This window comes from Bos indicus, chromosome 22 (genome assembly GCF_029378745.1).
Source record: "Bos indicus isolate NIAB-ARS_2022 breed Sahiwal x Tharparkar chromosome 22, NIAB-ARS_B.indTharparkar_mat_pri_1.0, whole genome shotgun sequence".
NCBI classification, from domain to species: Eukaryota; Metazoa; Chordata; class Mammalia; order Artiodactyla; family Bovidae; genus Bos; species Bos indicus.
Genome location: NC_091781.1, coordinates 43,941,047 through 43,955,339, shown reverse-complemented (window position 1 = coordinate 43,955,339; position 14,293 = coordinate 43,941,047). Strand labels below are relative to the sequence as shown.

General features: G+C 46.2%; 1 protein-coding gene across 2 annotated transcripts in view; it reads right to left on the bottom strand.

Annotated features, from left to right (window-relative positions):
- The window catches only part of ARHGEF3 (Rho guanine nucleotide exchange factor 3), a 313,947-nt gene that overhangs the window by 265,379 nt on the left and 34,275 nt on the right, over nt 1–14,293 (bottom strand). For both annotated transcript variants that reach the window (XM_070776453.1, XM_019984724.2), the window contains one exon: nt 13,539–13,631. In XM_070776453.1, the coding sequence (XP_070632554.1) occupies nt 13,539–13,631 (93 nt within the window). The remainder of the gene's footprint in view (nt 1–13,538; nt 13,632–14,293) is intronic.

Sequence of the window (14,293 nt, the reverse complement as noted above, 5' to 3'; positions counted from 1 at the left end):
AGATTCTTTAAGTTCTCGGATCCAATCCCAACCCTCAGTTCAGTTCAGTCGCTCAGTCACGTCCAACTCTTTGCGACCCCGTGAACCACAGCACGCCTGGCCTCCCTGTCCATCACCAACTCCCGGAGTCCACCCAAACCCATGTCCATTGAGTCAGTGATGCCATCCAGCCATCTCATCCTCTGTTGTCTCCTTCTCCTCCTGCCCCCAATCCCTCCCAGCATCGGGGTCTTTTCAAATGAGTCGGCTCTTCACATCAGGTGGCCAAAGTACTGGAGTTTCAGCTTCAGCATCAGTCCATTCAATGAATATTCAGGACTGATTTCCTTTAGGATAGACTGATTGGATCGTCTTGCAGTCCAAGGGACTCTCAAGAGTCTTCTCCAACACCACAGTTCAAAAGCATCATTTCTTTAGTGCTCAGCTTTCTTTATAGTCCAACTCTCACATCCATACATGACTACTAGAAAAACCATAGCTTTGACTAGACAGACCTTTGTAGGCAAAGTAATGTCTCTGCTTTTTAATATGCTATCTAGGTTGGTCATAGTTTACTTCCAAGGAGCAAGAATCTTTTAATTTCATGGCTGCAGTCACCATCTGCAATGATTTTTGGAGCCCAAGAAAATAAAGTCTCACTGTTTCCATTGTTTCCCCATTGTTTCTATTTGCCATGAAGTGATAGGACCAGATGCCATGGTCTTAGTTTTCTGAATGTTGAGTTTTAAGCCAACTTTTTCACGCTCCCCTTTCACTTTCATCAAGATGCTCTTTAGTTCTTCGCTTTCTGCCATAAGGGTGGTGTCATCTGTGTATATGAGGTTATTGATATTTCTACTGGCAATCTTGATTCTAGCTTGTGTTTCATCCAGCCCAGCATTTCACATGATGTACTCTGCATATAAGTTAAATAAGCAGGGTGACAATATACAGCCTTGACGTACTCCTTTTCGGATTTGGAACCAGCCTGTTTTTCCATGTCCAGTTCTAACTGTTGCTTCCTGACCTGTATACAGATTTCTCAGGAGGCAGGTCAGGTGGTCTGGTATTTCCATCTCTTTAAGGATTTTCCCAACCCTACAAACTGAATATTTTTTTTAACACCAAAAACATTTTGTATTGGGGGTACACCAGTTAACAATGTTGTGATAGTTTCAGGTGGACAGTGAGGGGACTTAGCCATGCATATACATGTATCCATTGTCCCCCAAACCCGTCCCATCCAGGCTGGCACATAACACTGAGTAGAGTTACATGTGCTATACAATAGGTTTTTGTTGGTTATCCATTTTAAATATAGCAGTGTGTACATGACCTTCCCAAAGGATTTTGTGCTCAGATTCTCAGTCGTGTTTGACTCTTTGTGACCCTATGGACTGTAGGTCCCCGAGGTCCCACCAGACTCCTCTGTCCATGGGATTCTCCCAGCACATATACTAGAGTGGGTTGCCATTTCCTCCTTGAGGGGATCTTCCCAACCCAGGGATCAAATCCGCGTCTCTTATGTCTCCTGTGTTGGCAGGTGGATTCTTCACTACTAGCACCACGATTAAAGAGGACTAAAGGGACATAAGAACAAAATGCAGTGCTTCAGCCAGGAATGCTCTCTGGATGTGGGGTAGGAAGGAGGAGAAATGGAATGAGCTATAAAAAATGTTTTGAAAAAGCTAAGGAAATTTGAATATGGTCTGGATATTTAAAGATGTTATATGCTATGCTATGCTAAGTCACTTCAGTCGTGTCCGACTCTGTGCGATCCCATAGACGGCAGCCCAACGGGCTCCCCCGTCCCTGGGATTCTCCAGGCAAGAACTCTGGAGTGGGTTGCCATTTCCTTCTCCAATGCATGAAAGTGAAAAGTGAAAGTGAAGTCGCTCAGTCGTGTCCGACCCTCAGAGACCCCATGGACTGCAGCCCTCCAGGCTCCTCCATCCATGGGATTTTCCAGGCAAGAGTACTGGAGTAGGGTGCCATTGCCTTCTCCGAAGATGTTATAGGCCTCAGGTAAATAAAAGGAGACTTGAATAATCAAAGAAGTAAAATTAATACTGAACACAGATTTTTAAAAAAAGAGAGAGAGAGATGTCTTTGGAAGGATAAGAGAAGTACCAAGTTCATTTCTGAATGGTAATAGTGACATCTGACTTGTGTTCCCTAAATCCACTCCCACCTCTTCCCTCAATCATAAAATGGTTCTGTGCACAAGGCTTCTGAAGATGAACCTCCTTGAAGAAAGTGTATCAGCTTTTAAAAAAAGTTTTCTGAAATACAGCTGATAAAAGCCAATGTCTCTTTATGACATGGTGCTGCTGCTGCTAAGTCGCTTCAGTCGTGTCTGCCTCTGTGCGACCCCAGAGACGGCAGCCCATCAGGCTCCCCTGTTCCTGGGATTCTCCAGGCAAGAACACTGGAGTGGGTTGCCATTTCCTTCTCCAATGCATGAAAGTGAAAGTGAAGTCGCTCAGTCGTGTCCAACTCCTAGAGACCCCATGGACTGCAGCCCACCAGGCTCCTCCGTCCATGGGATTTGCCAGGCAAGAGTACTGGAGTGGGGTGCCATTGCCTTCTCCGATGACATGGTGCTAAAGGAGGGCAAAGGTGTTCCGGCTCACCTGGAGGTGAAAGGTTGCCTAGGTTGGGTTCTCTACCTCGTGCTGGACAGCACTACCCTTTCCACTGAAAGGACAAGGACATCCTAGACTCACATTTGCCTAAATGACAAAACCACATGAACAGAAGATGGGACGCAGATCATCTGTCTTGTGTTTCTACACACTTCACTAGATGCATTTATGAAGTACTGCCGGCCTTTGGATCTCCTGCCATTCGTAAACACCCATGAATAGATTCCACTTACTGGAATTTATATACTTCCTTGGATTTCAAGTTGGTATTCGAAATAGAATTTATTTTCTTGTTTGCAATGTTAATGTAACCTCATGATAGAATTTTTTAAACTATTGGGACTTGCCCCATTGACACAGGGAAAATCTTCACTTCCTTATTTTAGAATCATGTACTAAGCCCAAACACTGGAATAAGCTTATGTAAATTCAGAAAACATGTAATAAAGAGAAAAACTGACACTAAAAAAAGGCATTTTAAAATTATTGCTAATTTGCAGAGGTGGGCAACAGTGGGTGAATATGAAGACTGCCCCTATTTTAAGAGTTACAGGTCAAGGTATTTAGAGGTAATCCATCTGCAATGGATTTCCAAGTGGGGGGGAAAAGTACATATGTGTACACATATACACACACGGACAGAGAAGGTAATGATGCAAAACGTTCAAATAAAATCTAGGTTTAAAAAAAATCTGTTAACTTTTCTTACAAATTTTCCAAATATACAGTTGGGTGGAAAAAATACAAGATAAAACTTAGTTTCTTTGATAACATACTATAATAAAAAGATAAAGAACACAAAGAAAGGAGTTGTTAGGTCTTTCACAAGTGATTAGATCTTCACTGTTTCAGAACTTAAAATATGCCTACTATCCAAAGCACAATATTCTTTTTGCATGACTAACAGTTTTATACTTTTCTTAAAATTTTCCACAACAGTGAAAGCGTGCCTTCTGCCTGGAATGCTCACCTCCTCTACCCCAGGAAGTGTTTTCAGATGTCACTGGAAAGGTGAAACTCCCCTTTACTTGCTTTAGGGAGTACAAAACAGGTTATTAAAACTCACCCACAACACCATTATGTAACGTAACAGAACATTCTGCCCAAGTGATTGTGAGATTAACGGCCAACTTTCTCACTAATTAGAACCTCCATGTGGGCAGGGGCAGCATCGAGTTCCTGCTCATTCATTTGTAGGACAGGGCCAGGCACAGAGCAGCCACTCAAGAAATATTTGTTACATGAATGGGCTATTATACAGCCCTTAAAAAAGAATGCACAGGAAGACCATGTAATGAAAAAATGATTGACCCAAGTGAGAAGTATCATAAAACTACTATGATTACAACAATGTGGAAAACTAAGACTTGGCAAAATCCCATCAACTACCAAAACTAAAGTGGTAGCAAGACGGGGTGGGGGAGGTAAGAAAATGAGTTGCTTTGGAAAAATCCTAAGCGTGTGGGAGGTGCCAAAGGAATGAGGAAGGACCACAGGGACCTGGGGAAATGGGGACAGCGAGGAAAGCAAGGAGGGAAGCGAGGCAAAGGGTGAAAACTTTCCTTACTTGTTCACATGGACAGACGGGTAAAAAAGGTCCTCAGTCCTAATCACGAGGACAACCTCCCAAAGCACAACTGGGCGCTGACCCGGCCCCATTAATTGCCAGCATCCATGGCTACAGGACACCCAGGTTCTAACTCCACCTCTGCTACAAACTCACTGTGTAACCTCCAGGCACATCACCTCCCCAGGCAGTTTCCTTACGGGCAAAACAACCAGTCCCAGATCTAGCCCTGAGCCCGGGGCAGCGCCTGGCACATAGCAGGCCCTCGATCCACCCCCATCCTTACAGAAGACACTGGCTCCTGCTCGTGTGCACACAGCACACAGCACTGCACAGGGTGGGACAAAGGCCACAAGCAGCTCAAGCCCAAGCAGTGAACACAGGGAGCCTGCTCGAGTTCCCACGCTCTTCCCCCATCTAGAGACAGAGTCTTAAGACTCCCTCCACTCAAAACCCAGAGGACATCCAATACGAGCCAGTGCTTCTTAAATGCATCATGACAGTTCTGTACCTCTGTGAGGTACAGTGAGCGCTTCAACCATTGCGGGTTCACATGCCCCCACCCCTAGCTTCATACAGCTCTCCAAGCCTAATTCTTGGCCAATTTTCCTCCAGGAAATGTGCCACGCTCTTGCCTGGGAGGAATTTTTTTTTTTTTTTTTAATCAGATTCCCAGGAGGGAGACTGACGCACATGGCCCCACCGAGCGAGGACTCAGCATCAGGACGGTTGCCGCTTTTCACGTGTCACCGTCCATCTGCAGGGCGGGTGCTGGGTGAGCGTCCCCTGCCAGGCTTGCGTGCTGTTTCCTGGCACCACGTCCAAGCCCCCTTCAGTTGGAGTGTTTCTAAGCACTTCCCAGGTGCACACTACGTGCCAGACTCTCTAGGCCCTTCCTTAACCCTGCTTGTCTCCTGTTACAGACATTCATCTCCCCTTCCATGTCGGAAGCAAGGCCCAGATCTGACTGCGTTCCCCAGGGTGCTGATAGAGCTGAGCACACGGTGGGTACTCAAATAATGGCTAAACGAATTTTCCAAGGTGATCACCATAAGGATCGTCATAGAAAACTCTGACGTCTCCTCCTCGGTTCTGCAGTTGGTGGGAGAATGATTTACAGGCTGATAACAGACTAAGGTCATGCGCCAGGTGTTAACCAGGTGCCCAGTGACCTCAAGTGAGGGACTTCTTACCAGACTGAACCTTCACATCAACTTGATGACCTAAATGCCACTGTTACCTAACTTCACGGATGGCAAACCGAGACTAGGAAAACTTCAGCAACTGGGCCAAGGATTGTCACCACTTTGTCTAACATCCTCCTGGCAGTTCCCCCATCACCAGGGCCCATTATGAAGAGACTGCCTGGAATAAGAAACATGTTGATGGGCTCCCAATGAAACTCGAACGCCCACCGTCTGCACCTCTATGGATTCCCTCAGCTGAAGCCCAGTCCCACCCCTGGGGCAGCCACGGCAACCCCTCCCCATCCTGCAGAGGGGCTCCAAGCACTCACCTGCAAGGACAAGGTAAGACGAGGGTCCCAGTCGGATGAGAAACAGTGGGGAGTGGCAAGAAGGCCAGGGGCTTTCTCCCTTAAGAGCATCAAAGACACAGGTATCCCAACAATTACCTGTGACACTGGGGCAGGCCATGAAATTAAAAGATGCTTACTTCCTGGAAGGAAAGCTATGACCAACCTAGACAGCATATTAAAAAGCAGAGACATTACTTTGGCAACAAAGGTCCATCTAGTCAAGGCTATGGTTTTTCCAGTGGTCATGTATGGATGTGAGAGTTAGACTATAAAGAAAGTTGAGCGCTGAAGCATTGGTGCTTTTGAACTGTGGTGTTGGAGAAGACTCTTGAGAGTCCCTTGGACTGCAAGGAGATCCAACCAGTCTATCCTAAAGGAGATCAGTCCTGGGTGTTCATTGAAAGGACTGATGCTGAAACTCCAATACTTTGGCCACCTGATGTGAAGAGCTGACTCATTGGAAAAGACCCTGATGCTGGGAAAGATGGCATCACCAACTCAATGGACATGGGTTTGGGTAAACTCTGGGAGTTGGTGATGGACAGGGAGGCCTGGCGTGCTGCAGTTCACAGGGTCGCAAAGAGTTGGACACGACTGAGCGACTGAACTGAACTGAACTGGGGCAGCTACTTAAAACCGCTCCTTCATCTGCAAAATGGAGGCAGATAATGTGCATTCTGCTCAAAAGCCCCTCAGGAGGTGCCCAGAATTGGAAGACATTATTATAATTTTCCATGTAGAGAGCTAGCCAGGCTCCCTGGAGAACTGAAGAGCTTTTTCAGTGTCTTCACAGCAGATCTTTCAGGACATCGTCCTAATTAATGCCTCTAACCATATAAAAGGCAATGGCACCCCACTCCAGTACTCTTGCCTGGAAAATCCCATGGATGGAGGAGCCTGGTAGGCTGTAGTCCATGGGGTCGCTAAGAGTCGGACACGACTGAGCGACTTCCCTTTCACTTTTCACTTTCATTCATTGGAGAAGGAAATGGAAACCCACTCCAGTGTTCTTGCCTGGAGAATCCCAAGGACGGGGGAGCCTGGTGGGCTTCCGTTTCTGGGGTCGCACAGAGTCAGACACGACTGAAGTGACTTAGCAGCAGCAGCAGCAGCAACCACATAAAGGACACAGATGATTTAGTGGGGAAAACCCACAACAAAGCAGAAGTTGAGGCTCAGGAGGCTGAATCTGGGCCTTGGCTTTTCCATTCTGGCTACAAGACCCCAGCCCAGCACTTTGCCTTCCAAAGTACCAGTTTCTTATGTGTAAAATAACATCCCTGGGTCTTCATGTATCTCAAAGAAGATCACTCACTAGTTACCTTAACACTCGTTTAATAATAACCTGTCTCTGGGCTTATGCCAATGAATGTAATGAGGAGTGCATTCTTTCTGTTTTCATATTTATGCAACAAATGTTTAGTGAGTGATGACGCTATCCCAGGCACTGCCCTGAGGAGTCAACACGGACCACGTCTGCCCTTAGTGACTTACAAAGACTTACAGTGACTGCTCTGGCGGTCCAGTGGCTAGGAATGCACCTGCCAATGCAGGGGGCAAGGGCTTGATCCCTGGTCTGGGAAGATTCCACACGCAGCAGGGCAACTAAGCCCAGGTGCCACAAACACTGAGCCACGCTCTAGAGCCTGTGCTCTGCAACGAGAGAAGCCACTGCAAAGAGAAGCCTGCGCATCCCAACTAGAGAGCGGCACCCACTCACCTCAACTAGAGAAAGCCCACACACAGCAACAAAGAGCTAGGGCAGCCAAAAAAATTTTTAATTAAATATATATACATAGGTATATATACATCTAAAATTTTAGGATTGAAAGGAAAAGTCGTCAATCAACCAATCGTTCTTTTAAGCCAATAAGCGATATGAGAGAGAAGAGTGACAGCCAAGGTCACACAATCAAGGAGAGGCAGAGCAGATGCTGCACACTCGTTTTTCTTTTTTTTTTTTATTTTATTTTTAAACTTTACATAACTGTATTAGTTTTGCCAAATATCAAAATGAATCCGCCACAGGTATACATGTGTTCCCCATCCTGAACCCTCCTTCCTCCTCCCTCCCCATACCATCCCTCTGGGTCGTCCCAGTGCACTAGCCCCAAGCATCCAGTATCGTGCATCGAACCTGGACTGGCGACTCGTTTCATACATGATATTTTACATGTTCCAATGCCATTCTCCCAAATCTTCCCACCCTCTCCCTCTCCCACAGAGTCCATAACACTGATCTATACATCAGTATCTCTTTTGATGTCTCATACACAGGGTTATTGTTACCATCTTTCTAAATTCCATATATATGTGTTAGTGTACTGTATTGGTGTTTTTCTTTCTGGCTTACTTCACTCTGTATAATAGGCTCCAGTTTCATCCACCTCATTAGAACTGATTCAAATGTATTCTTTTTAATGGCTGAGTAATTGCAGCTGAGTGTTCTTTGCACAGAAAAATTTCTGCCTGAATAAACACAGGCATGAAAACACCTGACCCTTCCACTTTTCCACTTAATCACTGGCAGGTTTTGACAGAGACTGGAAGACCTCTTCCATCTTTTGCCTACAATATTATTTTAAAGTTCCTATCAAAACAACAACAACAACAAAAAAACACTAAAGCATTCAAATATCGAGCATCTATGCCTCTCTGTCCCAGGGACATCAGTGCAGAACTGGGAAGAAGCTTCAAGATCTTCCAGTCGGGCATGTCCCCGGTGTGATCCCTGCAACAGCAGGTGTGGCGGGTGGGGGACCACACACCCTGCCCTCCCTTAAAAGACCCCTCCCTGCACACTGACCTTTTACAGGCTCTGTTGGGTCCTGTGAGGAAGGTCACACTTGTCTGAGCCGAAGTCAGCAATGGCCGAACAAGTTTGACAACAGGCCCCGTTTTCCCCTTCAGTGCTTATTAATGTTTGGAGGCAATCATGCTCTGAGGAGCAGACTGTGAGAGATGCTGAGAAACTCCAAGAAGACACCTTGGAGAGGTGAAGTGCCTTGCTCAAGGTCACAGGGCTGCTGAGTCTGAGACTGAAGGCTAGTGTCTCTGGTCAGGAGGGGTTACTCTCCTTTTTGCTGGGTCTCCAGCTTCTCAGAGGCTTCCCAGGTGGCGTGAGTGGTAAAGAATCCATCAGCCAATATAGGGAATGCAGGAGACACAGGTTTGATTCCTGGGTCAGGACCTACATCCCCTGGAGGAAGAAACGGCGACCCACTCCAGTATTCTTGCCTGGAGAATCCCATGGACCGAGGAGCCTGGCGGGCTACAGTCCACAGGGTCGCAGAGAGTCAGACACGACTTAATAACTGAGCATGCACACATGCACAGTGCAGACGCCAGCTGCTCAAGGTCAGCAGTTGAACTTCGGAGGTGGAGGAAGCTGAGCAGGCCCCCACAGCCCTTGGGCGGTGAACAAAAAGCTCATAAAAATCAGTGACCAAAACAGCTCCTGCCTAAAGGACAAGATGGAAGCTGATAAGCAGGTCAAGAAGACAGCAACTGACAACAAACGGTGAAACGAGCCTGTCTAAGGTGAGGGCTCTTGAGGCAGCCTACCCTTAGATCGTGCAAACAGAACATAGCACCCAGCAAACCTCAATTCTGGATACGGCTCTTCATGCTGTGACTCATCCACTAATCACCCTGGGGACTTCCCTGGCACTTCCACTTCCACTTCCACTAGAGGTTAAGAACCACATGCTTCCCCTGTAGGAGGCACAGGTTCAATCCCTGGTCAGGGAACTAAGATCCCGCCGCAAGTTGCAGTCAACAACAAGGGAAAAACCATTCTGTTTTCTAGCCAGTTCAGCCACTAAAGCCGCTCACGGGTTGAGAACTTACTGTGCACAGGGCTCTGGACTAGACGTGGAGTGTCGCTGCACCAGACAAGTCAGTAAAGTGGCCAAGCCAGCACAAAGGAGGTGCTCAAAACACCCTGGAATAAATGAGGGAGCCGGAAACGAGCTTTATTTTCATAAAAGAGACACACATTTGTACAACCTGAGAGTGACAGGCCCGGCAAGCAAAGAGTGACCCTGTATTTGAACATTTTCCCAAAGTGCTTAGGGCTGCTAAACAAGGATGGGAGGTTCACTGGCTGACTGGCTGGCTGACACGTGAACGAATGAATGAATGAAAATGAAAACCTTCCACTTCTCCAGCATGGCTGAGTCCTAACCTTCTATCCATTTCAAGGAGCTATCACAAGTCCATATATATGAAGGACTTACGTGAAGAGCAAGGGGTTCTCCCCTCAAAATCCTCTTGAACATCAGACATTCGATTGCCTAACCCCGCTACTGCACAGCTGAGGAAACAGAGGCGCTATCCCACCAGCATCACCGATAGTGGCAGCAAACTGCATTCCCAGGGCTTCCTCTTCTAGAAAGCTTGTGTTCTTGTGAGTTGGCACCCAGAAGTACAAGCGACAAGTAATGGTTGCTCAGTTAATAAATGCTCTGGGACTAGGTCTCCCCACAATAAAGTCACTTGCTTAGAAGACAAAATGTCCATAAAGCTCAGGAGCAAAACGACATCCCCTCAGAAAGGAGTGAGGTCTGTGGGCAGGGCCTCCAGGTCTCCTTGGGGACCTGGGGTTGGCTCCAGGTGCTCAGGTCCTTCTCAGTGGCAGGTTCTGTCACAGCACCTCACCTCAAGGATCTGGGGTCCACCCCTTACCACTACCTGACCCCTACACTCGTCAGTCCAGAAATATCAGCGGGCACCTACTGCCTGCCAAGCACTGGGGAAACAATTGTGAACAAAACAGCCAAGACTTGGCCCCACGGAGTTCACAGTCCGTTAAGTGAGGTAGACACTAAAAAGGTGATAATGTATAGGATAAGAAATCATGTCAATGGATTATCATTTCTAAACCACAAGTCTGGCTGTATCAATCTTCTGATGGAAAAATCTTCCTAGGCTCCTCACGCTATGTGGGATTAAATATAAACAAACAAAAATGAAAACAGATGCCTTAACTGGGGGCTTACTCCAGGCCAGGTGCCTGACTATGACTAACTCAGGACATGCCATTGCAGGAGGTACTATTATTATCCCCATAGACCAATGATGAATTAAAATTTTCCACTTAACCACTGCTCATTGTGTGTGCAAAAGCCTACTCCCTCCAACCCTGAATTCCCTGAGAATTCATCTTACTTAAGTTGCACATTTATATTTCATAAATCCCCACTGAATGAATAATTAACTAATCAATGGGCTGGTTTCCTTCAAGGCATTATCAGTTAATAAAATCAATTTTGGGAACAAGTGCTCCTAATAATCACATGAGAAGTAGCTGCAATGTTGTGTAAAGAGCCAGAGCCCCAGCCCCTGCAGGCCTGAGACCAGGCTTGTCTGTGTGAACTCAGACAATCATTTCCCCTTCAGGCCTGACTGCTCCAAACTGTCCTGATGAAGAAGAAACCAGACAGTGAGCCTAGGACCTCTGTCGGCTGTGCATGTTTATGTGTCTGAAACATTATGGGGAGTTGGGGGCAGGGGCTAGGGCTCAGGAGGACCTCTGAAACTGCACTCTGCCTGCTTTAAGAATAAGGTCTAAAGTTAAACATTTAAGGGAGGATAACTAATCAGGTCTATGGGGGCAAGAGAAGAACCTCCTCTCTGGCTACAGCTCAGTGGGCTTATTTATCCTAATCAAGTAGATTCATTCCCATGACAAGCAGGCTCACCCTGAAAGCCCCTTACCAGGGAGGTGTTTTGGACGAACACCGGTGGGACCATCACCCCCAACTGTGCACCAGAGCAGAGGGGCTGGTGAAATGCAAGAGTGGGACCATCACCCCAACTGTGCACCAGAGCAGAGGGGCTGGTGAAATGCAAGAGCCCGTGTTCATATGCTGGAGGCAGACAAAACCCAAAACACATTCTCCACGTCTACACTCTCCTCTGGGAAGGCCCCTGAGTGTGGTCAAGGCCACCATGAACATGGGCCTGATGGCTCCATGTGGTCCATAAGCTATGACCACAGAAGAACTCGTCACTGAGCAAGCATGCATCTGTCTGTCACTCAAAGTGACAGCAATAGGTAGGAGCTGGGGCTCCATGGCAAGACAGGGTATTTGTTAATTTTCCCTTGTTGTTTGGATTGTTTTTGAATCAATTTCTGTCCTCATGTCACCTAACAGACATAATGGGGGTAACAACACAACTCCCTATCTCACAGGGCTGTGGTGAGAATTAAATGAGTAACCCAAGTGATCCACCCAGAGCCTGACACAGACTAAACACTCTGACTGTTGCCAAGGATGATGGTGACGGTAGTGGATGAATCCGTTTGAGTAGAGAAATCCAAAGCAAGGCTCTCCCAACAACCCCTGCCAGGATCTGGAGAGAAGCAGGTGATCCTGGGATGACCAATCCTGGAATAGCAGACTTGGGTGCTTTTCAGAAGAGAAACAGAGAGGTGTCCACTCTTGGGCAAGACCCGGGTTGCCCAGGGGCCTGGGCCTCAGGATACTCACTGAGTCCTGTAAGGACTGACACTTGCCGGGGCCACTGGGAAATGCAGAGACCTGAGAAGATGAACTTCCCAGAGTAAAGAGAAAGGGGAGAAAATTACAACTATGGAGAGATACCACTGTTCACCCATCAGACTGGCAAAAATCAAAAAGCATGAAGAACTGAGGTGTGGCAAGAGATGGGCAAAGGGGAAATCTGGTATCTGTGGGTAAGTGGTGCTTCTTAGAGAATGAACTGGCAATATTTATGAAGATCTTAAACTCATTCACGGGGTGGCCCAACAACTTCACTCATCAGTAACCAACATGTCTGCCCATGTGCTTGGAGGCATAAACCAGAAAGTGCATCAAAGCACTGTGATTAATATTAAGGGCAAAAGAGAGAATCCACCCACCCACCACCAACAGGAAAACACTGAGATTCTCCTGCCATGGACCCAATACTCACTTTGCAGCAAAACAAGGTAGTTTCACATGTACTGCCTTGAAAACATTTAAAATCATATTATTGAATGTTTTACAAAGGGTACAGAATAGACCAGGAAGCATTGTATGACGGACTGTCTTTAAAGAACAGGAAGGAAGGAAAGAATGACTTTTTTTCCTATGCATATTGCCTGGAGAATTCCATGGACAGAGGAGCCTGGAGGGCTACAGTCCATGAGGTCACAGAGAGTCAAACAGGACCGAGCAACTAACACACACTGACACCTCGAAAAAGTTCTAGAAGGAAATTCACAAGGTAGGTCACAGTGGTTACTTTTGGGAAAGACAGGAGTAGAGTGTGTGCAAGAAATGAAATGGCGGGGTCGGGGGGAGGCTCAATGGAGACTTCACTTTTATTAACTAGGAAAACTTATGCATGCATTTCTTGAGTATTTAAACTAATGTATGTATTTATAAGGGACAAAAAAAGAGGAGGTGGAAGGAAGAGGAAGAGCTGATGACTTCAAGAGAAGATGTAACTGCCGAGCGCTAAGGGTCTGCCTTCACCACCAGCAAACGCAGAAACAACACATCTACGCATAAGCCCATTATTTCTTGGAATGAGCGTCCTTGGTTTTTAGAATCGGATATTTAATTCTGGACCATATCAGTTCTATATACCAACTCTTCCTTCTAAATTTTGGAAAAAATTCCCTCATACTTGACAAATGTATCCTTCCTCTGGTGTCAGGAATTCAAGCTCTGAAAAGGGGACGCATGGAAGTTTTGCTATCTCCAAATTCTTGATGGCCTCCACTGACTCATAAAAAGTCCTGAACTGCACTTATGTTGCATGTAAGAATTTTTTTTTTAATTTTTAAAGAAATCTTTACCTTTCTGTGTTTTCTTCCATTCCTCTAAAGGCACACTGATTCATTACTCTGGAGTTGTCCACGGACGCTGTATCACAGATCCAGGTCTCCTTTCTGAAAAAGCAAAATAACCAACACTTATAACCTGGGTGCACTTATGTTAACACAGAGACGCATTAAATACATACAAAAGGAATATGTCAAAGGCTGCCCAGTGTCCATCAAAATCCATTCTCCCTTTCGCCCACGGGTTATTTGAGTTTTATCGGGGACTACATTTCCCAGGCATCCTTGCAGCTACATGCAGCCAGGTATGAGTTCCAATGGAATATGAGAGGATGTGATATTTTCACTTCTCCATCTAGGTCTCAAGACATGGGCAAGCCTTGTTCATCCTTTCCACTGGCTGGAACTCAGTTCTGACCACGCAGATGATGACAATGCACTTGGAAATAACAAAACAACAAGATAAAAGGCATTTGGGCCTGTGACTCTGCATGGAGCACAGGTGCCCTCTGAACTTGGAACTACTATCTTCGAGAGAAATGTCTTTGTTCTTTAAGTCACTTTAAGTTTAATAAAACTTTAAGTTCTATTGGTTCTTGTTCCTATGGCTGATAAACTCTCATCAAGTTGACTCTATGTTAAATATTTTCACTGGGGTCCTTCAGAGGGTGAGTTTGGTTATTTGGAGCTTGGGACAGTGTGTGTCTATGGAGACAGATGAGGCCAAATTACTCGGCGTCACAATTTTGGTAAAACCACACATCATTTCA